Source organism: Micromesistius poutassou (assembly GCF_964030765.1).
Source record: "Micromesistius poutassou genome assembly, chromosome: 9".
Lineage (NCBI taxonomy): Eukaryota > Metazoa > Chordata > Actinopteri > Gadiformes > Gadidae > Micromesistius > Micromesistius poutassou.
Window position 1 is genome coordinate 7,776,820 of NC_140279.1, and position 24,392 is coordinate 7,801,211.

Sequence of the window (24,392 nt, forward strand, 5' to 3'; positions counted from 1 at the left end):
CATGCTCTGTGCGTCACCCTTTAAATACGCACTTAGTTAATCCTGTATAGATTAGCACAGGATTAGTCACTAGGCATCCCTAGCTAAAACTAGTCCACACACCCAACAATGTTGGGTGGATAATGTCCAAATTGGCTATCACTACCTTGACACAACACTGAACCATAACACCCAAATCCTTATCACTGTTTAAATGTGTAGGGGGAGGGGGTGCATGCCAAATGTCTGTTCATTCAACTTGATATAACTTTTTATATACATAAATGTTTTGAAAATATGTTGTCTCATTTTCTATTTTATTGGATTGTTATTTACAGAATGAGCAATCAGTCTTGCAAATCATCAGAATGTATTACTTATGAATAAAGCAAACCATCCTTGATTTTATAAATGGGGTTTACCTTACCAACCCATACATTGCTCAATAGAATTTCATCATCCCATAGCAGTGGTAGAAAAAAATACATGCGCCATTCATTGAAACTTGCTGTAAAACTTTATTGGCATCAGAAAAATACACTTTTTTAGAAAATTAAATTCAACATTCAAAACATTTAAACATCATGGTTATTGTTAGACAGACCGATCAGAAGATGATCTCATACAATTCACAAGGCTGTAGAAGATAAATGGCAGAGGAAAAGCTTTCTGTGCTGACTATTCTTTCAAACATCCAGAAATGTGGTTAGTGTTCAAGTCAACAAGGAATGTGTGCAGGCGTGTTCTATATACTACTCTGGTCTGCTACAGGTTCATACGCCCTGGAATGTCGATAGAGGCCATAGTGCTGAACCATGAACAGTACATCAAACAAAACAGACAACAGTCCCAGGCCGAACTTCGTAGGGTCACCAAATATCAACCCCCACTCATCTAAAAAATGAAAAGCAGTTGGAAATAAATGGGATGCAGCAAAATGATACTAAATCACAAATGTGGTTTATCAAATCAATGACAGGTAAGAGGAAGCCTTCTTGCAAATGTATTATGTGTATGTTTTTTTAAAGTGACTAGGAACCATACGTTACTCTTACATCAAACAGACATTACAATAATATAGTTACCGTTATTATACGATTGCAGGAGCATCTGTAGAATGCTGAGCGTTCCCCCCGTGAAGTCTAGCACCACATTTCCAATGCTCCATCCTACAGTACTCTTCCGTCTGTAATTCATATAAGCCTACAAACAAAAGCAGAAACAATGAAATCGAGAAACAAATTAACATTAATCATTTGATGAGTGTACATCGTTACCTACCTGTGGTATATATTTTATGAGAGTGATTCCAAGTTTAATGTAAGAGAAATAGTAGAGGTAATCCAGCCAGGTGATGACTTTTGCTACTGCAACAAACAGGCTGACGAGGGCAAATGTCCAGCTGATGAGCAATAGGACCCATGAGATGCGGGAGACAGTTTGACCGCCCCTCTTGAAAGAGAGCAAATTGAGGTTAGATTCAGTTTTTTTCCCTTAAATAAGATAAATTCTTTCCCAAGTATTCTAATCTTTCCCTCATCTGACACTTTATGCTTAAAAAGTTTGTAATATTTGAAAAACATGCATACCTCATATACCGCAGCTTGACAAACGTAGATCAGGCAAAGTAGGACAGCATGAAGACTAAAAAACACGTCATTTGCATCTACAGGGTTAACTCCATTGGGGTTTGCTTTAATGAACTCCTCCTATAAAACATACAAATGTGAAAAAACACGAAGGAAGAGACAGGGACCTCATATACTTTTACTATTCATGATGAAACTTCATGTAAGACACAAAGATAACCACTTTGAGGGCGCTTTCAAACCTATAGTTTGATCAAATTTGTTTTAAAATATTGCCTGACTGGATTTATTGACAGTTTACAAATGTCTGAATTTGTTCACTAAAATCCCTGAACGCATGTTTGACTAATCAAAACATCCATTCTGTCATCATCCATATGACCAAATAGGTCAGGAATAAGAGCGCCCTAAAATATGGATGGCGTTCATAGTAAGACTAACCTTGATGTAAGGCACCCAAAACAACCCGATATTAAAGATGCTGTAGCAGATGAAGCCCGTTAAGTTAAGAGACAGGAAGTCAAAATTCAGACCTATGACACTGAAAAGAGAAGCATGCAGATGTCAGTACAGTAAAAGCACACAAACAAATAAAGTAAGTTGTGCATCAATTCCATGTGCTAGGTTCAGTTCAGTATGACATTCTTTAGTCCTAAACAATCATATTACAGAAAATGTATACTTATTTTATAAAATATGCTTATGATTCCATACAGAATAATAAAATAAAACCCCCAAGAAGTATTAACTTAACTATTTGGGGTTTAAATTAACATCCTTTGCAGCATTGCCAAAGCAAAATGAAAACAAGTCAAGACAGTAAAGTTACCTTTTCCTTCTCCAGTTTTCCCAGACTTGTGGGTAGAAAGAGATTGACCAAGCAACAAAGTACAACCATCCTATCACTTGATTCACAATAGACAGGGTGTTGCTTGCGATTACTGCAAAGCGAATCCTTGTTTCAAAGCTAGATAAGCAAGAGAAAATAGGATCAGAGTTATTGACTAAATGATAGAAGAAAGGTATTCTTGATATTGCTTATTTTTCTGATTGTTTCTTACTTTGCATTAGACCAATATATATAATTTGCCCTGCATTCTTTGTTACATTCTTAACTCTTCTTAACTCTTTCATTTCACTAAAATATGGTCTATTATTATATGGACTAATTGAAAATAGATTATTTTTGTAAGAAGGTAAAGACAGATTTTTGATGATTGTGATTGTGTTAAATGATTGTCACTTCACTACACTAACTGATCCTGCAAAACTGTGACCCATTGTTCCCCATTGTATCTTCCTACTCACCATACCTACCTTCTGATTTCTGAGCTGTTACTAAGAAGATAAACGGTCACCTGACCAATAGTGTGGGCTTTCACCTCAAAAATGACAGAGGTTTTCCCTGGTTGTAACAAAACCTATAAAGAGAACCAATGATCAGACAGCAACACAATCTCTTCAACATCTCAAACACTGAATGAGATCATTCACCAAGCACATAAATCTGATATTTCTCTGTTGGAAATAACCTGCACATTCCATTCCATTCAGCCAGCAGAATTTTTAGGTTATTAAATTGGTTATGCTGTTGCAGGCACGCATCAATCGCTGTTACCTGCTGAGGCCATGTAATGATTGTTGAGTAGTTATGCTTGGAGCTGTAGGTCACATTAAATTGGATATCTGCAGACTGGTTGACCGGGGAGCTGAGAAGACAAATGGTATATTAAGAGAAGAACAACACTTCACTTATCCCCTTAGGGATCATTAAATCAACAGAAATATTTGAATTGCTCTATCTAAATTCCTGTGAATTTTGATTGTACCTACAAAAAAAAGGTAGACTTCCAGTGGTAGGCAGATAGCTACTGACCACCAGAGGTCTGTCCCAAATCTATTCAAGTATTACATTTTGGTAGTTATGTGCTGTAGTTACCTGGATGAGATTGTGACAGTTGCTGAAGAATTCTGCTCTAGGTTAACAACATCAGGAGCAATCAGTGAAACAGTGGAGCCTTGAAGACAGGGGTAGGAAATGGCAAACAATTATCTCCCAATATTAATCCAACTGCCTGGACACCCATTTATTAATTTGATCATTTAAATGTAATGCAGGAGTGGCCCTGCAAATGTCATGAAGACCAAAACCATGCCATTATTTTCGTTCCAACTAATTACTACAAAAGCCATTTAATGAGGCTTATTTCTAGCAAAGCGGGGCATACTGCATTAATTTGACCCCTTAATGACTTGTTGGAGGAATGCTGACTAAATTAATTCTTGGTAGTACCAAGGGGTGTCTGCTGTAACTGGCGAGTCACTTGCCTGATGAATTGTGTACCGTCAAAGAAGACAGCACCAGCGCTAGCAGCAAAAGCGCCGGCCTGCTTGTAGTCATGTTTTTACAGCTGTCAGCACCCTGACTCAGCTCACATGACCAGATGAGCACACTCTTTCTGAGATGAGTGAGCAAGGCCGCATACAGCCTAGTAAGGAAATAAACTTTGAATGTTCAGGTTAGCCTGTGATTAGAATTGTACAGATTACAATATATATAAATATTATGTATCTGTTTAATTATAATACATTTTATAGACAAAGCATCTTGGTACATGGTCAGATATAACCTAGTTGTCTGAAGGAAACCTTGCACAGTAATGTTGTTGTGAAAATTAAAACAGAATGGGATGCAAATTATAGAAGCTATGTGATTAGGATGAATGCCTGGTCTTGTTGTAATTTAAATGGCATAGTCCAGATGTCAAGAATAACTGGTCTTGAGAGGAGAAACCTTGCCACGGTCACACAGACAGATTGATAAAGCTGTGTCATCCCATCTCTGACCTGTGCCCCAAACATCACCGGATCTAGGAATTAGGCTCCGTAGAGCAAAGTGTATGGTATTTAAAACGTGGGGAACTGTAGTTTTGACACACGATTCGATGTAAAGGGTTTAAGAAGCATAGTGGGATTTAGATTATATTGATGTCGTCTTCACATTCCTAAATATATCACTGATTATCACTGACGATCGATCGTTTAGTAACGACTCTGGGAAGTTTCTGATAGTCCACGTTAACTACATTCTCTGAATAATACACCAAACACTCAGCCATGATGAGCCATGAAGATCCAGACATTATATCGAATGACTTAATTGCTGTTATTATTCACTATGTTTTGGCCAGACTGCCTTCTTTTACTTTGCTGAACGCTTATCTTAATTTGCTTCAAATTGTTTCCTATCTTGTCAAGATTAGCAATAGTATAGTCGCCGTGTGTTTACTATTCCTTTTTGTTTAGTTTTGTAATTTACCTTTCGGTTTCCCCAAACAGCACACTCGCAACCCGATCCGTACCGCCTGTCCGCTCCGTACTGCACATGCGCAATGGCTGTCAGTGACAGCCATTCGCTTTACGGCATCTCTACACGAACAAAAAAACATGGTAAACAAAGGTTAACTCTCCCAACACATTAGGGGGTGGTGATGCACCACTTATGTGGAAGAATACGAAGAAGTAGAAGAAGAACACGCTGCAAAAGATTTGCAGGTGATGCATCAGGGGGAGATGTTGAATCTACAAAGGTCATGGAAAATGTACAAGAAGCAGTGGATCTGGTGGCAGATCTGCCGATTTAGGATGCATGTGGCCAAATTGTATTGTTTATATTTGATGCTATAGGCCTTCTCTAGGAGGAAGGTTAAAGATGTATTGCTAAATATATGGTCAGCATAAAAGTATCATAATTTAAATACTCAAAATAAATTAAATACTAAAACAAATTGCAGGAAAATAAACCTCACGATGGCAGTGTAAGGATCCTATTTGGGGGCAGAAAAACAAACACTGTTGCAGACTAACATATTTTACAGTCTATGTTGTACACATGTCTGGCATATGGGTGCTGCAGCTAAAAATAAGGGTGCTGCAGCTAAAAAAAAGAAGTAGTTGCTTGATAGTTGATGGGTATTCAACTATTGAGGCAATACAAGCGTACACTGGGGAAATGTCAACTCTGAAAAGTTGGAAGATGAGAAGTATTGAAGACTGTAAGACCAGTGGTGTGTTTGTGTTAAGTTCCAACACATGCAGGTTCACGGTAATAAGAGGGCTGACACAGTAGCTAGGAGTGCAGGGGAAACAGAGGACATAAATGCCAGTGGGATGCAGGAACATGAAAAAAAAATCCCAACAGCAAAGGGAGTGGTCAATGGGCAGCAGTGGGACGAGAGTAGCAAGTGGAGACATTGTTATAGGAAATCTGTTAGAGAGGGGCTGAGGAGATGTAGGAGAGAGGAGGTATAGGGGCAGGGTAATACAACACAGATTAAATGCATCACCTTCCTTAGTTGGTACCAGACAGAAAACTATAGAACATGCATAAATGCACTGTAGGAAACATGATATAGAGATTGAAAGACTGTTAGAGGTGGATTTTGAGTTGTATTGGAAAATAGGGTGAATGAAGTATTGGGAGGGTGATAAGGGGTGCCATTTTCACATAAATCAAAGTAATAACAATAATGCTACCTCAATAATAAATAGTAAAATAAATAATAGTAGTAATTACACGTTAATTTAAAATAATTTCGAATATGTAGGACGTGACTCAGACTCCCGGGCAGTAGGCGGCGGTGTCTGTACCTCTCAGCTGTCAAACACCCAATACCACAAAAAGAAGAAGATAACGCAGACGCACTGTTGCCCTTCCTTGTGCATACCGCTAATGTGTAGCGCTAACACGGGTCTGGTCTGGAAATCAAACGGGCTTTAACATTACATCAGGGTCAAGTTTTTATAACGGATGCAGACATGTCCCTGTTGAAGGCTTGGCTGAAGCCTATTGCTATTTCACGGTAATTTGTTAATTTATGATTTGATTGAAGCTAGAGGGTGATGATCTTGGGTAACTTCTCACACATTAACTCATAAGATCATGTGTATACATTTTCAACTAGCTATGTATTCATATCTAACACAGGGTGGGTGTAAATGTACCAAGTAACGATTAACGTGGTTCTCGGTATAATATTTGTTCGAGAATCTTTTTCTTGCATCGATTCAGGAAGAATAGAGGTTGATATTTGGAAATAAACACATTCAGATCCACTGTTAATTAGGCCTATGTGTTAGTACGGTGGCCCTGAAGTGCAAAACACAACAGTAAATCAGAAAACACAACAGCAGGTGTTCGTGCTATCACCACAATTGCAATTAATTAAGGCATACCTACAATACCCTACATACGAACTACAAACTGACTGTGCTTGCCTCTATGAGCCAATATACCATATTCACAGAGGTGTCAACGTCGCCTATAACTATATATATATAACAAATTATGGGTCTGCTTATTTTATGTACCAGGGGGTGCATGGTCAGTGGGTGTTAACTTCACTAGTCTCTGGTCTACTACTCGTGCCCTGGAACATAAATAAAAAGATCAAAGAAAACAAGCAGACCATAATTACTGTTATGAGTGAAACCTAACCTACGAGGATGCCTATGAAAAAGTTAAATTATGTTTTTAGACTCCCTATTCAGGAACTCAACTTGCCTGTCCATCACACGTGTGCACACCTAGCTCGAACACAGGTGCATGAATACAACCGTTCTTAATGGTGGATAAATGTAGGGAGATAGGGAGCAATTTTCTGGTCTTTCTTTCTCAAATCTTGCATACCGCAACTTTAAGAATGTTTTATTTTGTATAAATCCCTTCTGGGTTTAATAAAGTACAGACTCTGGCTAATAATTTTTCATTCAATGTGTATCCTTCTTTGGCAGATGTTTTCGTCACACCGCTGGACAGATTGGCTCACTCTTGGCACAGCCTCGCCATGTTTGTCATCCCGTGCCCTGGACGGAGGTTTCAGTCGCACTGTTCCATGTGCACGCACCTCAACACAACTCCAATAGAACCTCGGTGGTGCGCTGTGGGAGGCAGAAATATGAGAGAGTTTATCCTGTTCTGTTGGTCCGACCTGATGGATCAACTATTAATATCAGATACAAAGAGCCAAGGAAAATTCTAATGGTTAGTATGTGCTCCTCTTAGTTTCTACATGATTCCAGCCGGCACAACTTTTCCCCATTGCATGAAACAGATGCTGTAGAAGCATGGATTGACATTTTACCTATGTTGTGTGGATATGTGACTAATATGTAGATGTTTGTGTTCAAAGATGCCTGTGGATCTTTCCACTCTGTCAGAGGAGCAACGGAAAGCACGGCAGAAGAAGAGGGAAGTGACAAAGACTATGAGGAAGACAGCAATTACCTATGAAGACGACTTCAGTGCTGATAAATATAGCCAGTTTTGGAAGAAAAAATAAATGTTAACCATTTACTATGGATTCATTCTTCTCTGTTGGACACTTTTCTGTATGCAACATTATTCTGTTCTATCTATATCAACCAAATACAGTGAGCAACTGGGGAATTCTTTTTATTTATATCCATAAGTAACATCTTCAGTCTTCAATTTTCACGACTCCCATCACAAGTTGTGAAGTTTCATGTTTAAAAGGAAATGGATTAGCAGAATAGATAACCTGTTTTAAATTGAAAAGTGATCAATTTAAAACAGCTAAAAATATGAAACTGTCACATTTCACAGATGTGTTCAGAAGTTCTTCAAATTACTTCTCATGTAGGTATCAATACATAAATGCTGTTCCTTTATGGAGCAACAACTGGAACCGGTAATGTATCCTGTATTGATTGGATGTGTGCTGTAACACTTATAGGTCTACTAGGCTTTCATTATGGCTGCTTCCTGTTTCACAATATTGTGAAATATTGTTTCTGAATAATTCCCAACACGGTTCTATAAGCCTATTCAAAAATATATAATTTCCAAAGTCCCTCAGAAGGATGAATTGTGTTGGTTTGGTTATGGGTAGGCTTATCTTCTGAGTATATATTAAATATAATCTTCATTCTGGGTACACCATCAGCATATCTTGTAGTAACTGACTGGACGATATGTATGAAAAACAAATGAATGATGATGGTCTATGAGCAAGAGAAGTGTTGGATTGTTTTTATGATTGGGGTCTCAATAAGTATTAGTTTAAACTTGATTGGATGGTTTATGTGTATAATACAGTACTTATTACTTGTTTGGAGAATGCTTTCTCTAGGCCTAAATCAAAAAGAATGCTGAGTCTACATAATGTTTAACTTGTACCAAGACTATTTAGTATCCCCTTGTAATAAATAACTGGGAGGATTTACTGTCTAAAACTGATTAATGATTTACAGCCTTTAAGGTGACAATGTTTGTAGGCCTACAGACAGGTTCACAATCAGCACCAAACTCGAACATTCTTCAGCGGTTTTCAGGAAGGGACCAGTTTGGGAATCATTGGAGTAGTTTCTTGAGACGACTGAACACATGTCTGCTGGCGATACAGGTCTGTTTCCTTCCTTTAATGAGTGTAACTCCCTCTGCTGTTCTTACATACTTACATACAGAGCGTAATTATTTTTTCTCTTTTGTAGATAGCATTAAAATAATCACAAATATATTCAACATAATTAAGCACACAAACTGTACACCAGCATCACAATTATTATTATTTATTTTTTTACGAAGAAACAGGCCTATTATGGAAATAAGATTGAAGTGCTATTAATATTGTTGTCTTCCATGTAAGACTTTGTGCTCAGCCCAGGGAATTAAAACCTCAAAATTGTTGCGCGGGCAAGTTTATTATAGATGTGCAACACACACCAGGCCCAGTAGGTCAATGTTTTCTTGCTTGCTTGCCAAATATATCATCCAAGAAGCTAAAGCGAAATAACCCAAACAGGTTAATATTTTCAACATTATAACGCTTTTATGTTTTAAGTAAGCTTCTAATGAAGGCCGTAATTTTGATGTTATGTCACGATGCACAACCCCTAATGAGGTTGCGTTTGAGCACAGACAGCACACGTTTTGAACGTTATCACTCGGTCGAATGGTCAGTAGATTATCAACTCCATAGCTTTGGTTTAGTAGGGTCCCTACTGCACGTACCACTAAGTTCAGAGGGCTGATATCATTGATTCCTATCCATGCAGCCAATAAAATGTTCTAATTAGCATCTTTATTTTGCCCACAGATGTTGGCTCTATGGCCTCAAGTGCAACGATGTCTCCCTCCATCAGTTTCCAGCTGGATGCTCTAGATATAGCTGTTGTTGTTATCTACTTTATAGTTGTCATGGCGGTGGGGATTTGGGCAAGTTCTCCTTCAAAACATCCTACAATGTTGTGTGTTGTGTCTCATGTGTCTCATGCATCATTTCTTCTACGTGTGTGACTGAGGCCAGACTGATCTACAGACAAAAAGAAAAGTCGAGATCAAATGGTCTAAAAGTAAATCACTTTGAATGCAATTTGTTACTGTCTACTCAATGTGTCTACTCTTTTCTCTAGTCCTCATGCCGAGCCAACCGCAGTAGTGTGCGAGGGTACTTCTTGGCTGGCCGTTCAATGAGCTGGTGGCCTGTAAGTGTTTGTTTTTCAGATTTCGTTTTATTTCATACATTTTTATGAAATGTTAAATGAAGAAAAGAAAGGCACCAAAAGCTACTCTATGAAAATATCGAATACCCTTCTTCAAATGTACATGTATAGATCATTGTAATGTGTTCATAAGATAATTACTATGGTTGTGTTTTCTCATAACAGATTGGGGCCTCGCTGATGTCCAGTAATGTTGGCAGTGGTTTATTCATTGGTTTGGCTGGCACAGGAGCAGCGGGAGGAATTGCTGTTGGTGGTTTTGAGTGGAATGTAAGAAATACATGCACATATAGGCCTATATCAGAGGCAACTACCTAAAATGAGAGCATTTCTAGCATGAATATGTGACCAAATGGATATGTGTGCGCTTGTGTATAATTAACCTGTGCCCAGCTACAGAGATGGCCCATGGTCTCACTTAATCATGACGTCTGCCTTGTCAATTCACACCGACACTGTTTGGCACTGCTGGCTAAACTTATGATAAAGTCGTCCTCCTGTAGATTCCCGCAATATGGACTTTGTAGTTTTCTGGCCATCCTAAAATGAGATGAGATAAGATAACACAATGCTAATCCTGGAAAGGTAGTTTCAGGACAGGACAAAAATAAATGTGGTTCATGGGCAACATAGGAAACTAGTTGAAACAAGTTTTTAAATTTGTAAATTCCTGGAGATTTCTAAAGATGGCGATGGCAGAGGACTTCTGAGATCAAAAACTTGCATTCAGTGTATGGTCTAGTAGTGCTTCAACACAGGGATGCACCTAAAGATTTGTGTAGATGTTTTAATGTATTAAGGTCAATGTTGTGGAGATAAATCTTTCTAAGATCTTAGAAAATGCGATGGTGGCTTCTAAAACCATAATATACTAACATATAAGTCTGTGGTAGGATGCGTTCTCTATATTCGTTCAACAGCTGTGAGTTAATACAGTACTGTATGTGTATTTCTATAGGCAACGTGGGTTCTGCTGGCTCTGGGATGGATCTTTGTGCCGGTGTACATCTCGGCAGGTGTGGTGACCATGCCTGAGTACCTGGCCAAACGTTTTGGGGGACAGAGGATCCGCCTCTGCATGTCGGTTCTGTCTCTTGTTCTCTACGTATTAACAAAGATATCTGTAAGTCACATTGCCCCACCTACACAATGACCTACAATTGTATATTTATTAATAATAACCATAATAATATTCAAATTAATAAATCATTTTAGAATATCCATAGAATGCAATATAATATTTTTTACGACCAGCACTTCTTCACCAGCTCTATTGCTAAACCAGCTGTGACAGTGAATCAATTCTTTATTTGTACTGTTGGTTTTTGGTCATCTAGATCACAAAAATAATGCCAAGCTATGTTGGTCAGCTTTCAGCAACATTTTAATCACACAAAAGTTTATATTAGAAGCCCATTTCAACAGCAACCTGTTTGCTGTGCAATGCACAAATGAAACAAAAAAAAAAGAGAAAACCATGTTTTCTTGATGAAACCACATTGAAATCTAACTTGTGTGTTGTTTGAAATTGTTCATTTGTCTTCTCTTATCTGTGATTCTATTCAGACAGATATATTCTCGGGTGCGTTGTTCATCCAAGTGGCCTTAGGCTGGGACCTTTACTTATCTACTGGTATTCTGCTGGTGATTACTGCTGCATATACTGTGGCAGGTAACACACACACACACACACACACACACACACACACACACACACACACACACACACACACAGACATACACACACACACACACACACACACACACACACACACACACACACACACACACACACCACACACACACACACACACACACACACACACACAAATCGTATGCTGCTTAAATGTTCATTCATATTTATATGTAGATTAATGAAGATTTTGTACAGTGGCTCTTTGCATAATGTTTTTCTTAAAAGAGCTGTAGACCTACATTGCTTAATACAGTAAATGTCATATTGTTGTTTCATTTTATGTAATGGGGAAAACATAGGTTCATATCCAACACAGACATCAATGTTAAGGAAAATCATGTGTGTAATCTGTGTAAACAAAATCAGGTGTAAAAGACCTTGATTCAAGCCACTTAGAGTGACAGGAAGGGAAATCATTACTTGATACCTGACCACCTTATTGAGAATTATTGAGGTATTTATCATGCACCAACAACGAATGATGAATGAATGATCAATTTCAGCAGCACCTTAATCAAAATGTTTTTTTACTTGGGAGAGAAAGGATGACGACAAAAATGTGGGTTGTTTTACGTTCACAGCTTCTTTTAGCCAAACAAGATTGATAAACAAAGATGAGCTGACATTAATCAATATTTTAATTCCATTGATTAACTGCAAATGTTTTTTTAAAAGCAGGTACATGCTTAAATTCTTATTACCCATAACTAATGTGGTCAGAAGAAAACTCCCCTTTCCAGTCAGTCACTTCTGCAATAAGTAATAAGCAATGTTTTGCAATAACTTGGCTCATTGCAGCTCCAGCCAACTGTGAAGAAGCCAACTTACACGCAATGAATTTCAAAGTAAAAGTCGCAATGTGTATGATTTAGCCCCTTCCAGTAAGAAGGCTGTACACTCTCAGAAAATTCTCAATAACAATGTTCTGTCCTATCTAACTAACAAAGTAGAGGTAGGGGCTGGCCAGCATTGTTTATTTGTAGAATGTACAGGGTGTGATCTTATTGATAACATTATTGAAATCACTATCAAACAGCACTGACCACAGATATGTCCAGGTTATTGTAATCTACGAGCTAGTTCAAATGTTACACATTGAGACTTTAAGTTTCAAACTGAAGAAATCAAGCATTATTTATGTTCCATATAAACTGTGCATTATTGATATAAATATAACTGCTTAAAGCTGTCCATTTGTGTGCGCTTGGATAGGTGGCCTGACAGCAGTGATGTATACCGACGCCCTCCAGACAGTTGTCATGGTTGTGGGGGCCTTTGCACTGATGTTCATAGGTTGGTTATTTATTTGAGGTAGAGCACACAAAACGTGACTCTTCATCTGCATGATCTTTTATTTATTAACATGAAAGACGTTTTCAAAAGTCAAAAAATAGACACACCCAAAAGTTAAACACATTTTTGATAATAGTAACTATTATTTTATTATTTTAATGGGAAAGCCCATCAGGATATATGTCACGTACATATTTTACGTAAACTAATCTAATTGGAGAGTTGAGTTACAAGCTAAATAGTTCCATGTTTTCATCCTTTGTTTTTTAATTGATATATGATTTATTTGATTGCCTTTGTGTGTCAGCTTTCGCAGAAGTAGGCTGGTATGAAGGCCTTTTGAGCCGCTACCCCTCTGCAGTTCCTAATGTAACCGTTGCTAACACCACATGTCACTGGACACGCAGTGATGCATTCCACCTGTTGAGAGACCCTATCTCGGGGGATATACCCTGGCCTGGTCTGCTGTTTGGACTCACCGTGCTATCTACGTGGGTCTGGTGTACTGATCAGGTAAATCATGTTTTCACCTCTTAAGTTTTGTGTTTATGGTTATACATATATATATATATTTTCTTAGATTTTTCAGTGAAGTGGCAAGCTAATGGAATCATTTGAATATCTACATAAACAACAACGTGTATCATTTCCAATGATACCACTGTCATGAATGTGGTCCTCACAGGTACTGAGTTGCAGACAGATATATTTAGGTGTCATTAAGGCAGACATTTTCAAAAAGGGGGTGGTAGTTAAGAGGAAAGGGAACACAGTAATTTTCCATAATAATAATGTGTGTTATTATTATTTATGGGTCAGAATGAGCGGAAGTCAAGCTCTAAGGGTAATTGTCAACTAACGGCCAGGTGGGTTTGGCTGGCAGTGAGTCTTGCAAAACACAACACTGCGCGAGAACTTGCAGGTTGGATTTAAGGTTTATAACAGAGGAAAGATAGCAATTATAGTCTAATTGCTTCATGGGGGGGGGGAAAAACTGTAAACTACAGCAATTCAACGGTATAGAGAAATCTGAGAACTCAGGGAAGGCTGGGGTTGAATTAAGTTAATTAAACGTAGAGGTCTGTGCTCCGCTGGCTCCATTCGTAGAAAACTTTGAGCACAGGTCAGATCTGTCTGAAATCATCTGGAAAGTTTCACTGCTCCTTAGGATCCCATAAAGTACATAGAGTAATCATTGAAATTGTAAATTTTCTCATAAATGTTGATCATCGGCCCATTTGCGTATTTGAGTAGGAATTCAGAATTAATTCACGATGGTGGTTAAATTCAGCATGCAAATCTCTCACAAATGTTCCCTCTCTAATTGGCTGTCCTGCCTTCACGATCAGCTCATTAACCACCATATAGCTGGCCTCCACTGCATCATCCCATTGGAAAGAAAGCTGGAATAGATGCATGATTCTACTTCAAATGTCTCTCTCTTCTCTTATCTGTTCTACTTTGCTTTACTTGATAGGATTCAAAACAATTTCCCCCTTGCAGATCTGGTGATCATGATGCATTGCAATAACCTTGATGGGAAAAAAAAAGGTTAATGACTTCAGTACTAAATGATTTTCAGTTAGTTTCCTGGTGTTGCCTGGTAATAATAGTAAATGATAAACCATTTTTTAACATAATTGATTAATTTACAAAAAATAAGACATCACAGATCATGTTGAAATTGTGTGTGTCCTGTGTCCCTAACCAGTTGGTTATTCTGTTTTTATTGCCAGGTTATTGTCCAGAGGACACTGTCAGCCAAGTCTCTGTCTCACGCCAAAGGGGGGTGTGTTTTGGGAGGATATCTTAAAGTGCTGCCCATGTTTTTCATCGTCATGCCAGGCATGATAAGTCGAGCCCTGTTTCCAAGTGAGTGAATAGTTAAGGTCACAGGTTCCTTTGTTTAGCCTGGACTTTTAGTTTTTTCTCCCAGAAAAATATTATATGTATTTACCGAGGTAAATTGTAACATGCTTGTAACAACTATCTGCAACTTTATTTGTAATTACCACCAATAATTGAACCACACATTCTGCACATTCTTGCAATACAAACAATTTAGCGATAGCGACAAAAATTAAAATTTTCAGGTTTTCTGCCTTAAAGAACCCAACAGATTTTTTGTATCCCTTCTGTATTTTGTTCATCTTCTTATGTGTAGATGAGGTCGGTTGTGTTGATCCAGCAGTATGCCAGAGTGTGTGTGGTGCTGCAGTTGGTTGCTCCAACATCGCCTATCCTAAACTAGTAGTGGAACTCATGCCGATGGGTAAGAAACACATTAACTCAACACAATGCTTAGGTTAAACAGATAGTATTACGAGGAGCCCAAGCAGCTAGGGAAACAAAAACATTGACCTAGGTCATAGGGGGGCAAAACTATTTTCAATAAGAATAATAAGAGGTATGAATGAGATAAATAAGAATTCAGTAATTAGAAATAGTGTAGAAAAGGACAAACGTAAAGTTGAGCATATGACAGATCTAGGGCTCCCCGTAGGGTTGAAATAAATCAGTTCATCGAGTCATAACGTTTTAGTAGGGTTATACCAAATGTACTTGATAGTGGGCATGCACAATAGGACGCGTGGAAGCTGTCTTCATGTCTCTGCACAGGTCTCCGTGGTCTCATGCTAGCCGTGATGCTGGCGGCCTTGATGTCCTCCCTGACATCCATCTTCAACAGCAGCTCTACTCTGTTCACGCTGGACCTCTATAACAGAGCCAGGCCTGGAGCTGCTGAGAAGGAGCTAATGGTGGTCGGCAGGTATGGACATGGAAACACAAAAATGCATCCACACAAGCATACGGGTGCATTTCAATAAATTCGATAATATTGTGGAAAAGTTAATTAATTTCCATAATTCAATTTAAAAAGTGAAATATTTCAAGCCTTTATTTGTATTAATCTTGATGATTATGGCTTACAGCTCATGTAAACCCAAAATTCAGTATCTCCGAAAAGTAGAATATTACGTAAGATCAGTAAAAATAATTTTTATACGGAAATGTTCTTGAATATATGAATATGCACTCAGTACTTGGTTGGGGCTCCTTTTGCATGAATAGCTGCATCAATGTGGAGTCGATCAGCCTTTGGCCCTGCTGAGATGTTATGGAAGCCCAGGTTGCTTCGATAGCGGCCTTCAGCTCGTCTGCATTGTTGGGTCTCGTGTCTATCATCTTTCTCTTGACAATACTCCATACATTTTCTATGGGGTCTAGATCAGGCGAGTTTGCTAGCCAATCAAGCATAGTAATCCTATGGTCATTAAACCAGGTATTGGTATTTTTGAAATCAGCATCTCCATAAAGCAGAAGGAAGCGTGAAGTGTTCTAAAACATCCTGGTAGACAGCTGCGTTGACTTTGGACTTGTGGACCAACTCCAGAAGATGACATGGCTCCCTAAATCATCACTGAGTGAGGAAACTTCACACTGAACTTCAAGCTACTTGGATTCTGTGCCTCTCCATTCTTCCTCCAGACTCTGGGACCTTGATTTCCAAATGAAATGAGCAAAAGACCACTGACCCACAGACCAGTTCTCTTAGCCTAGGTTAGACGCTTCTGACGTTGTCTCTGGTTCAGGACTGGCCTGACACTAGGAATGTGACAGTTGTAGTAGCCCATGTCCTGGATACGTCTGTGCATGGTGGCTCTTGATGCACTGACTCCTGCCTCACTTGTTGTGAAGCTCCCACACATTTTTGAACCGGCTTTGCTTGACAATCCTCTCAGGGCAGCGGTTATCCTGTTGCTTGTACACATTTTTCTACCACACCTTCTCCTTCCACTCAACCTTCTATGAATATGCTTGGATACAGAACTCTGTGAACCATCTTCTTTAGCTACGACCTTTTGAGGTGTAGCCTCCTTGTGGAGGGTGTCAATGACTTGTCTTCTGTCTTCTGCACATTTTTCAAGTCAGCAATCTTCCCCATGATTGTGAAGCCTCCTGAACAAGACTGAAAGACCATTTAAAGACTCAGGAAACCTTTGCAGGTATTTTGAGGTAATTAGCTGATAAGAGTGTGACACCTTGAGTCTAAAATATTGAACTTTTAGACAATATTCAAATTTTTTGAGATACTGAATTTGGGTTTTTCATGAGCTGGGTGTTCATGTGCGTCATTACCCAATTCCAACGTTTGTCTTACTTTGATTTAGGTAGTACCTGTAATATGTGATTATTTCTAGGTTGTTTATTCTGGCCATGGTGTGTATTAGCCTGGCGTGGATACCGGTAATCCAGACGGCTAGCAGTGGACGACTCTTTGACTATATACAGTCAGTTACAAGCTTTTTAGCACCTCCGATTACGGCTGTATTCATGATGGCAATCTTCTGGCCACGCGTCAATGAACAGGTTTTTGCAATCAACTACATGTGCACTAAACACACACCTGTATAGTTCTATGATAATGACAAATTGAAGTATTCTTATCGGAAGGTGAGTTCCAAGTGAGTTTCTTTTTGTTATCTGTCACTCTCTTTTGCAGGGTGCTTTTTGGGGACTGGTGTCGGGGCTAATCGTTGGGGGAGTTAGGATGGTTCTAGAATTCATATATACAGTTCCTTCCTGTGGCCATGAGGACCTACGGCCCCCCTGGATAGCTAAGGTCCACTACCTCTACTTTGCACTCATCCTGTTGGTCCTCACTTGCCTTGTGATTACTGCTGTCAGCTTGGCCACACCGCCAATACCCAAAGCACATGTAAGGATGCAACTCACGCACACGCACAAATGAATTACATTCAGAACAAAAATAAGTGGTAACGTCATGAGCCTGGCATACAATAAAAAATGAATAATTGTACAGTGTGCTAAAAGAACCAGGGTTAGAAAAAACCAACCATACCTAAAGAAATGCGTTATTGTGTCAGTTATGCCAGTATGGGAAAATGCATGTATGTATGTATGCATACGATACCTGGCTTATTAATGCTATTACGGATAGGTGAATTAAACTTAAATAGGTGGGTTAACGTTTAATTCATTGTCAATCTCTTGTACATTGGCAATGTGGTTCTTTTTTTGTTACAGCTTTTAACAAGTTAACAAATTGCAAAATAACAATATAAAGGCAATTTATGTATCCAACGGAAAAACACTGTGTCATTTTTCCTGTATGCATGATGAAGCTTTGCAGTCTATTACATCAAAAAAAAAAAAAAAAAAAATAGCTTTTCATTATATGCTGCCTTCTTGTGTTGTTAAACACGCAGGGCTAACGACAATGCTTTCCCAGTAGAAAATATCAACATTAACATAATGTTTCACCACCTATGTGATCAAAACTGACCATTGTCTAGATGTAGTTAGAGAGAGATTCAGACCATGTTGTTACTGGGTGTCATCAAACTTTCTGATCATATGTGGAGCAGACCAAAACATTAGTCCTATAGGTTTTGCAACAGCTTTTGTAAGATGAATCTTGTTCTTTGATGCATTCTCAATGCCAAATTTTAATTATTTCTTCAATTGGTAAAAACATCAGTTGGTTCAGTTTTTGGATTTTCGGTTTTCGTGGCAAGCATACATAAAAAAGTGATGTGTTGTGTGCCTTCTGTAGTTACACAGGCTAACCTGGTGGACGAGACACAGCCAGGAACATTGTGTTGACCTCGTGAGCCCCTGGAGAGCCTCTGTGACCTCTGATTCTAGCACTTTCACAGACTCTGGCTCAAACGAGGGCACGAATAATCTGCCATTGTGGTGCAGGACGGTCATTAACTGGATCTGCGGACAGACCGCTCCAGTCTCTGGGTCTGTAACTACTGGAAGCCCCGATGGACATGCAACAAACATGGAGGTGTTTTCTCTGAAAGAGAATCCACTGGCGAGGAACTTATGTGATGTTAATGCCATAATATTGTTGACGATTAATGTGTTTCTATGGGGATATTTCTACTAGTTTTAAGAAGCTGAATATTCTAACTTAAATGTAACAACTACCTGAGTGTAAATAAACTATACCTACTAACCATGGAGAAATCCAGAATAAAGAAGACTATGCTTAAAACCACACTGAATATGTTTGAAGTTGAAGTTTCAAGTTACATTTTTGTAATGTAAATGTCCCAGTTAAATTTACTCCCAGCACTCACACAACTAAGCATTTTTACATGGTGTACTACTACTCTACTACCACACTTACCCTCTATTCACAGCAGAAATAGATTAAAAGTCTGCACCGGCAACCTATAAAAACTTAGTCCAGGGGTACACAGGTCACTCTTTTTGTTTTGCATATATAAATTGCATCTGCCCTTGTGAAAAGTTTAAGCCTTTTACATCTCTGCACACCCGCAATTATGAGTTGTATGGTTTGCCATTCAGAATGGAAGGCAGCTTTTACAGTGAAGGAACAATCACCAGAACATTGTGCCTCATTGATGGGACACAATCACAAGAACATTAGCAAAACAGAACATTACCAAACCAGGACTGACACTCGAAAAAAAAAATAGAAAACACAGGAGGGTCAGTCAACAGCAAGAGACCCTCATCCCTGATTCTACTTTTCCACACAAACGGATAACCGCACATAACGCATCACTTTTTAGCTGTATACAACATAACAATTAACTAATGACAGACAATACAAATCTCCACTCAAATGGTTCCCCAAAGAAAAGGGGGGATCACTGGTCTGTGTATCTTTTGGTCATTAAATTTTCCTTTCAGAAACGGGTATTAAAAAACAGAAAACGAGTGGTTATTTGATTTTCGTTTGAATACAAAAATTTAAATTGAAATACAAGGCGTTTTTCTTTTTTATGGTCAAAAAGGGATGAGCGAAATTAAAAGCCAGTTTTTTCATATTCTGAGACCGGAAGTTGTCATTTACAGTAGGCTAGTAGTACCGTGACACATGGACATGGAGCAGTACGTCGTTTTCCGAAACAATAAAAGAGTGTGTCTCAGGGAAGACGACATGACAGCAGAAAAACTTCGCATATTTCAGGTAAAAAAACAAAAAAGCTCTGCTACAGGGCGTCAGTCTGTGATGCTAGCCTGTTATGTCAATGTCATTGACATTGGCCATTGACACTCATTTGTCCTCCTTTTGAGAAAATAACAAAAAAGGTCTGCCTTTTGACACTTATTTTTATTTTTTTATTTTTTTAATTACCTTGTTAGTTTAATACTTATTAATAATAATAATAATAATAATAATAATAATAATAGAAGTCTAATAGAAGTCCGCCTCGTTGTGACTAATAGAAGACTAATAGAAGTCCGCCTCGTCGTGACTAATAGAAGACTAATAGAAGACTAATAGAAGTCCGCCTCGTCGTGGGCGATTATCACTTAAATACTGTATATATGTAACTAACTCCATTTAGACATTTAGCATTTGGAGAATTTTCTTTCTCAGTATTCACTGAAGAATATTCATTGAGAAAGGTTTGTAACGTTAAGTGAACACTTTCTTGACAGGTCTCAACTCGTAGTCTGTACTTGACTAACGATGCAAATGTGGCCTTGTTTCCGGGACCATCTGGAGTGTTCAGCTCATTCGACCTTACTGCAAGAGCCCATTATCAGGTTAACGGTGATGAGGAGGACACCTCATCATCAGCATCAAGTAACACCAGCCAACGTTTTGCATTCATGCGAACTCCTGCAACCCCCCCCCCCCCCCCAGAGCCACTGTCACTAAAACCTTTCAAAGGTAACATTAGCCTAAATTGCTTGTTAAATGACGGTGATACGATTTATATTTTCAAATTTACGAATTATGGGATGGGATGGGAAGTAAAAAATAATTTGATTTCATTGCAAAACACCTAGTTAACATTTGATATGATCATATCAACTCCAGTTGCCATTCTTTGTCTCCTTCATAGTTGTGGTGTAATAATAGTTAATACTACTTGTATGATATTCTTCCAGATCAATGTACCTTGCTGAGGTGGTTGGTGGGAGGTTCCCAGCAGTCCCAGCAGAATGGTGGTGGTCCGGTTTTTAGAATGTGAGGCTAACCTTCAGGGGATCATCGGAAAAGTGCAAGATGCCATTGGAAATCATGACCCCATGGTATTGACTGATGCACAGGGTAATGCAATTTTGGAGTCCGAAGGAACAACAGGTGGGTAACATTAATTTTGTTTTACTTAAGTCTTTACTTTGATTGAAAATTAGATGGCACATGATTACTCATGACTGAACCAACCACTTAAGTTGTAATGGTTTTTCTGGTTTCCACCTCCACTCCAAAGGGTTACACTACTGGAAACAAAATGCGCGAAAGATTCTTGCTGTACAAGAACAGGACAGGACCTCAGTCTCCTCCTTTTTGGCCCTGCAACTCCAGGAAGTCCTGGAGTTGCAGGGCCAAAAAAGGAGGAGACTGAGGTAATCTTCAGCAATCATATTACTGTTATTTGTCCAAACGTTGAAATGCATTGTGTTTTTTTTACTTCAACGTATCATTACCTTTGCTGTTCAGTCTATTAAAAAAAACTTTTTTTCTAATCAGCACCTGTTTGCCTACCCTCTGGACATTACTGCTTTTGTATATACAGTGGCTTCTATAATGTTTGGGACAAAGATTTATTTAAAAAAACATATTCCCATAATCAGGGATAGGAATTGAGCTCGCCCCCACCCCCCTTGCTGTTTTGTTGTGTGTGTGAAACAAGTGTCTTGTTTTGAATGAATGAATTTCATAAGAAGCTTCCCTGACATGGCCAAGCTACATTCATAAATAAAAACCCTTGCTTTTGTTATTTTGTTGTTTTTTTCCCCCCCTTTTCTAATCTTTCAAACAAAAGGTTAGGCTTCCTCCCCACCACCGCTACCAACTGCTAAAACACAACCAGTACATATATATTATGTTTTTTCCTTGTAACAGCCGAAAAGATGAAGGAGCTGCAGGCATTGGAGAGGTCACTGAGAAACTAGAAGAGCTTGTACTGGCATCACAGAGCCTACCAGATGTCACTGCAGCAATCAGAGAGCTCACCAATGTGGCTGCCATTAAAAGAGTCATACTGAGTCCTTCCCAGCTACAGACCATCAAGCACAGGTTCTGCTGTGTTGTTTGTATGAGTAAGTATGCAATAGATAGTAATTGTCCCACATGTAACATAATTTTGGATCCATTTTATTTGGTGTGCCAGAATTTGAGATTTCCAAATACACATACATTTTTACATTCTCTAACCAAGGTCAGCTGTGTCTCATCCACAACAATGAATTACATGTACTGATGCAAACCTTTGTGTAACAGCCAATGGTGTAATGATACAATAAGAAGAAATGATTAAAAGCATTAAAGTTGTAAACTTGTTTAGTAAAAAGAACACCGTCACCCAATACATCAAGAACACTTTAAGGACAGATGGGGATACACACACACAGAGAAAATCTCATTTTGTTTTTTAGAGTTCATCGAGGAGCCAGTCTTCGTACAGTGTTGCCGAAGCATTATTGGCTGCAAAACATGTGTGGAACAGTGGCAGGAGACCTCTGTGCACTGTGCAAAATGTAGAGCGAACACAGCAGGCAACAACATATTTGAAGTTAATGGTCTGTCAGAGGCATTTTCTGTTCTGAGATCCCTTTTTGAAGAGGCGTAAGATTTTGCACTTTTATACTCACAAATAGGCATATTGTTTTTGCGTTTGTTTATCAATTGGGTCAGAGTTCTTGTACTATTGATGTGAATTTCTTAAAATGTTTTGGCTAGATGATGTCATATTGGTGTGAAGAAGGAAGTTGAAACTGTGACCACTGTTCTTATTGACATCACTGTTTATTATGTTATGTTACATTAAAATGTGTCTTTACCAAACACCCATTGCCATGTCATATTGATGTGAAGAAGGAAGTTGAAACTGTGACCACTGTTCTTATTGACATCACTGTTTATTATGTTATGTTATATTAAAATTTGTCTTTACCAAACACCCATTGCCACCAACTTATAGTTCTTGTTACTCATTTACATTCTGTAAGTTCAAACAGAGCAAATGGCCTTTCATACATTGCGCTGAGTTGTGGTTATGAGATAGAGCAATGCCTCTTTGTATGGAGCAAAGTCATTGTTCACTGCTCTAGAGAACAAGTCTGAAATGTCTGAATATTTCGCTGCAAACTGATTCTCCACTGTAAGTTTGTCCTGTTCAGTTGAAAATGGATCAACTCCAAAAGCAGAATGTGTTGTCAGTGAGGATCCCAGCTGTTGTCCGTAAAGGTCTGCTGCTTCAACTGAATGAGGCAACAGCTCCTGTGGGATTTTTTTGGGACACCCACTGCCAGCCAAGTCATTTGGTATACCTTTACCTGTAAAATAAAGAACATACTGTTGGTCTCAAATACTGTTGGTCTCAAAACTTATGAATGCCCGTTGTAATTATTTTAATCTTCGCAACACTGGTTTATTTCACCTGGAATTCGGTGAGCATTCCATGAGTCCACCATCCTTGTAAGACCAATCTGGCACAACTGGCCAGTCAGTACACACAGTATCTCACAAGGTTGTCGTCCATGTCTAGTTCCTCTTGATCCACCAACTGCAGAAGGGCTGTCTTCAGTGGATAATTGACACGATTGTTGACCTCAGGCCAGACTCGTTCAACTATATGGTTCTGAAATTGCAACAAAGATTTGTCATAAGTCAATTCCTTCTGGTTGGTTAATGAAAAATATATTTGTTACGGTCCATTAAGGAAAAATGGTCATTATGCAGAATTCCAAGTAAATCTTTAAATGTATCAACTCAGCAGTCATTATGCATAATTACCAGGAAATCTGCATATTGACCACCTAAATGGGTATTATGCGCATTGACCCCTGAGCAAGTAAATTGAGAGTTTTACCAGGAATTCTGCTTAAGGACCATTTTCCCAAACGGACTGTAACATAAAAAAAACAATGCTCATCATGTAACTACAATATAAACTTTGAATAAACTCCAGTGTGCTTCTACAGTTTAATGTTGAGCTGTAACCAGATTTTAAAAAGAAAGCTGTTCTTGGTCAAGGTTAATGTTATGTTTATTGATATGTTTACCCTAACATTTAGAAAACCTAGCAATAGTAAAGAAAATGTATATAATGTATCCAAGAAAACAGTATGCTGCTGAAGCAAACCCAATAAAAGTAATAATAATAAAAGCAGGCAAACAACAAGTACTGTGTTACTGAAGCAACCACACAAACTATTGAACTGTACCCTTGTGGATGAAGTCTGTAAATAAGGCCTTCTCTCCTGATTATGGCGATGAGATGACAGCTGCTCCTGCATGAAGACAAGGCAAGTACTGCAGGCCTATTGGATGAAAGAATCAGTTTTAA

At 38.6% G+C, this 24,392-nt stretch overlaps 3 protein-coding genes and 1 long non-coding RNA gene across 4 annotated transcripts; 3 read left to right on the forward strand and 1 right to left on the reverse strand.

The window, feature by feature from the left end:
* Positions 1-482: 482 nt before the first annotated feature.
* LOC311352819 (cystinosin-like) lies at positions 483-4,952 on the reverse strand. Its single transcript, XM_084472632.1, has 11 exons — positions 4,888-4,952; positions 3,897-4,057; positions 3,508-3,586; positions 3,187-3,277; positions 2,886-2,989; positions 2,398-2,535; positions 2,010-2,109; positions 1,569-1,688; positions 1,261-1,431; positions 1,065-1,182; positions 483-873 (listed from the first exon to the last, which is right to left on the reverse strand). Exons 2-11 carry the CDS (start codon positions 3,967-3,969, stop codon positions 725-727), a joined length of 1,143 nt encoding a protein of 380 aa, XP_084328758.1. The 5' UTR covers positions 3,970-4,057; positions 4,888-4,952; the 3' UTR covers positions 483-724.
* Positions 4,953-6,283: 1,331 nt separating this feature from the next.
* On the forward strand, positions 6,284-8,660 carry mrpl55 (mitochondrial ribosomal protein L55). Its single transcript, XM_084472736.1, has 3 exons — positions 6,284-6,430; positions 7,362-7,611; positions 7,760-8,660. Exons 1-3 carry the CDS (start codon positions 6,387-6,389, stop codon positions 7,907-7,909), a joined length of 444 nt encoding a protein of 147 aa, XP_084328862.1. The 5' UTR covers positions 6,284-6,386; the 3' UTR covers positions 7,910-8,660.
* Positions 8,661-10,017: 1,357 nt separating this feature from the next.
* Positions 10,018-17,056, forward strand: slc5a9 (solute carrier family 5 member 9). The gene is made up of 10 exons (XM_084472856.1): positions 10,018-10,073; positions 10,257-10,361; positions 11,050-11,214; positions 11,658-11,763; positions 13,000-13,080; positions 13,388-13,593; positions 14,817-14,952; positions 15,245-15,352; positions 15,700-15,850; positions 17,010-17,056. Exons 1-10 carry the CDS (start codon positions 10,059-10,061, stop codon positions 17,026-17,028), a joined length of 1,092 nt encoding a protein of 363 aa, XP_084328982.1. The 5' UTR covers positions 10,018-10,058; the 3' UTR covers positions 17,029-17,056.
* A 2,901-nt stretch (positions 17,057-19,957) lies between these two features.
* On the forward strand, positions 19,958-21,377 carry LOC311352914. Its single transcript, XR_014636946.1, has 4 exons — positions 19,958-20,053; positions 20,530-20,764; positions 20,986-21,181; positions 21,312-21,377. It is a non-coding gene; the product is annotated as an uncharacterized lncRNA (long non-coding RNA).
* Positions 21,378-24,392: the final 3,015 nt, after the last annotated feature.

Bases quoted from the DNA above. Each gene is read 5' to 3' on its own strand.
- LOC311352819 (XM_084472632.1), bottom strand. From the start codon at position 3,969: ATGACTACAAGCAGGCCGGCGCTTTTGCTGCTAGCGCTGGTGCTGTCT. The intron at 3,587-3,896 runs GCAAGTGACTCG...CCTGTCTTCAAG, and splicing joins GACGGTACACAATTCATCAG to GCTCCACTGTTTCACTGATT. The intron at 1,432-1,568 runs GTATGCATGTTT...CTCTCTTTCAAG, and splicing joins GTCAAGCTGCGGTATATGAG to AGGGGCGGTCAAACTGTCTC.
- mrpl55 (XM_084472736.1), top strand. From the start codon at position 6,387: ATGTCCCTGTTGAAGGCTTGGCTGAAGCCTATTGCTATTTCACG. The intron at 6,431-7,361 runs GTAATTTGTTAA...CTTCTTTGGCAG, and splicing joins AAGCCTATTGCTATTTCACG to ATGTTTTCGTCACACCGCTG. The intron at 7,612-7,759 runs GTTAGTATGTGC...TTGTGTTCAAAG, and splicing joins AGCCAAGGAAAATTCTAATG to ATGCCTGTGGATCTTTCCAC.
- slc5a9 (XM_084472856.1), top strand. The intron at 13,081-13,387 runs GTTGGTTATTTA...TTTGTGTGTCAG, and splicing joins CTTTGCACTGATGTTCATAG to CTTTCGCAGAAGTAGGCTGG. The intron at 13,594-14,816 runs GTAAATCATGTT...TTTTATTGCCAG, and splicing joins GGGTCTGGTGTACTGATCAG to GTTATTGTCCAGAGGACACT.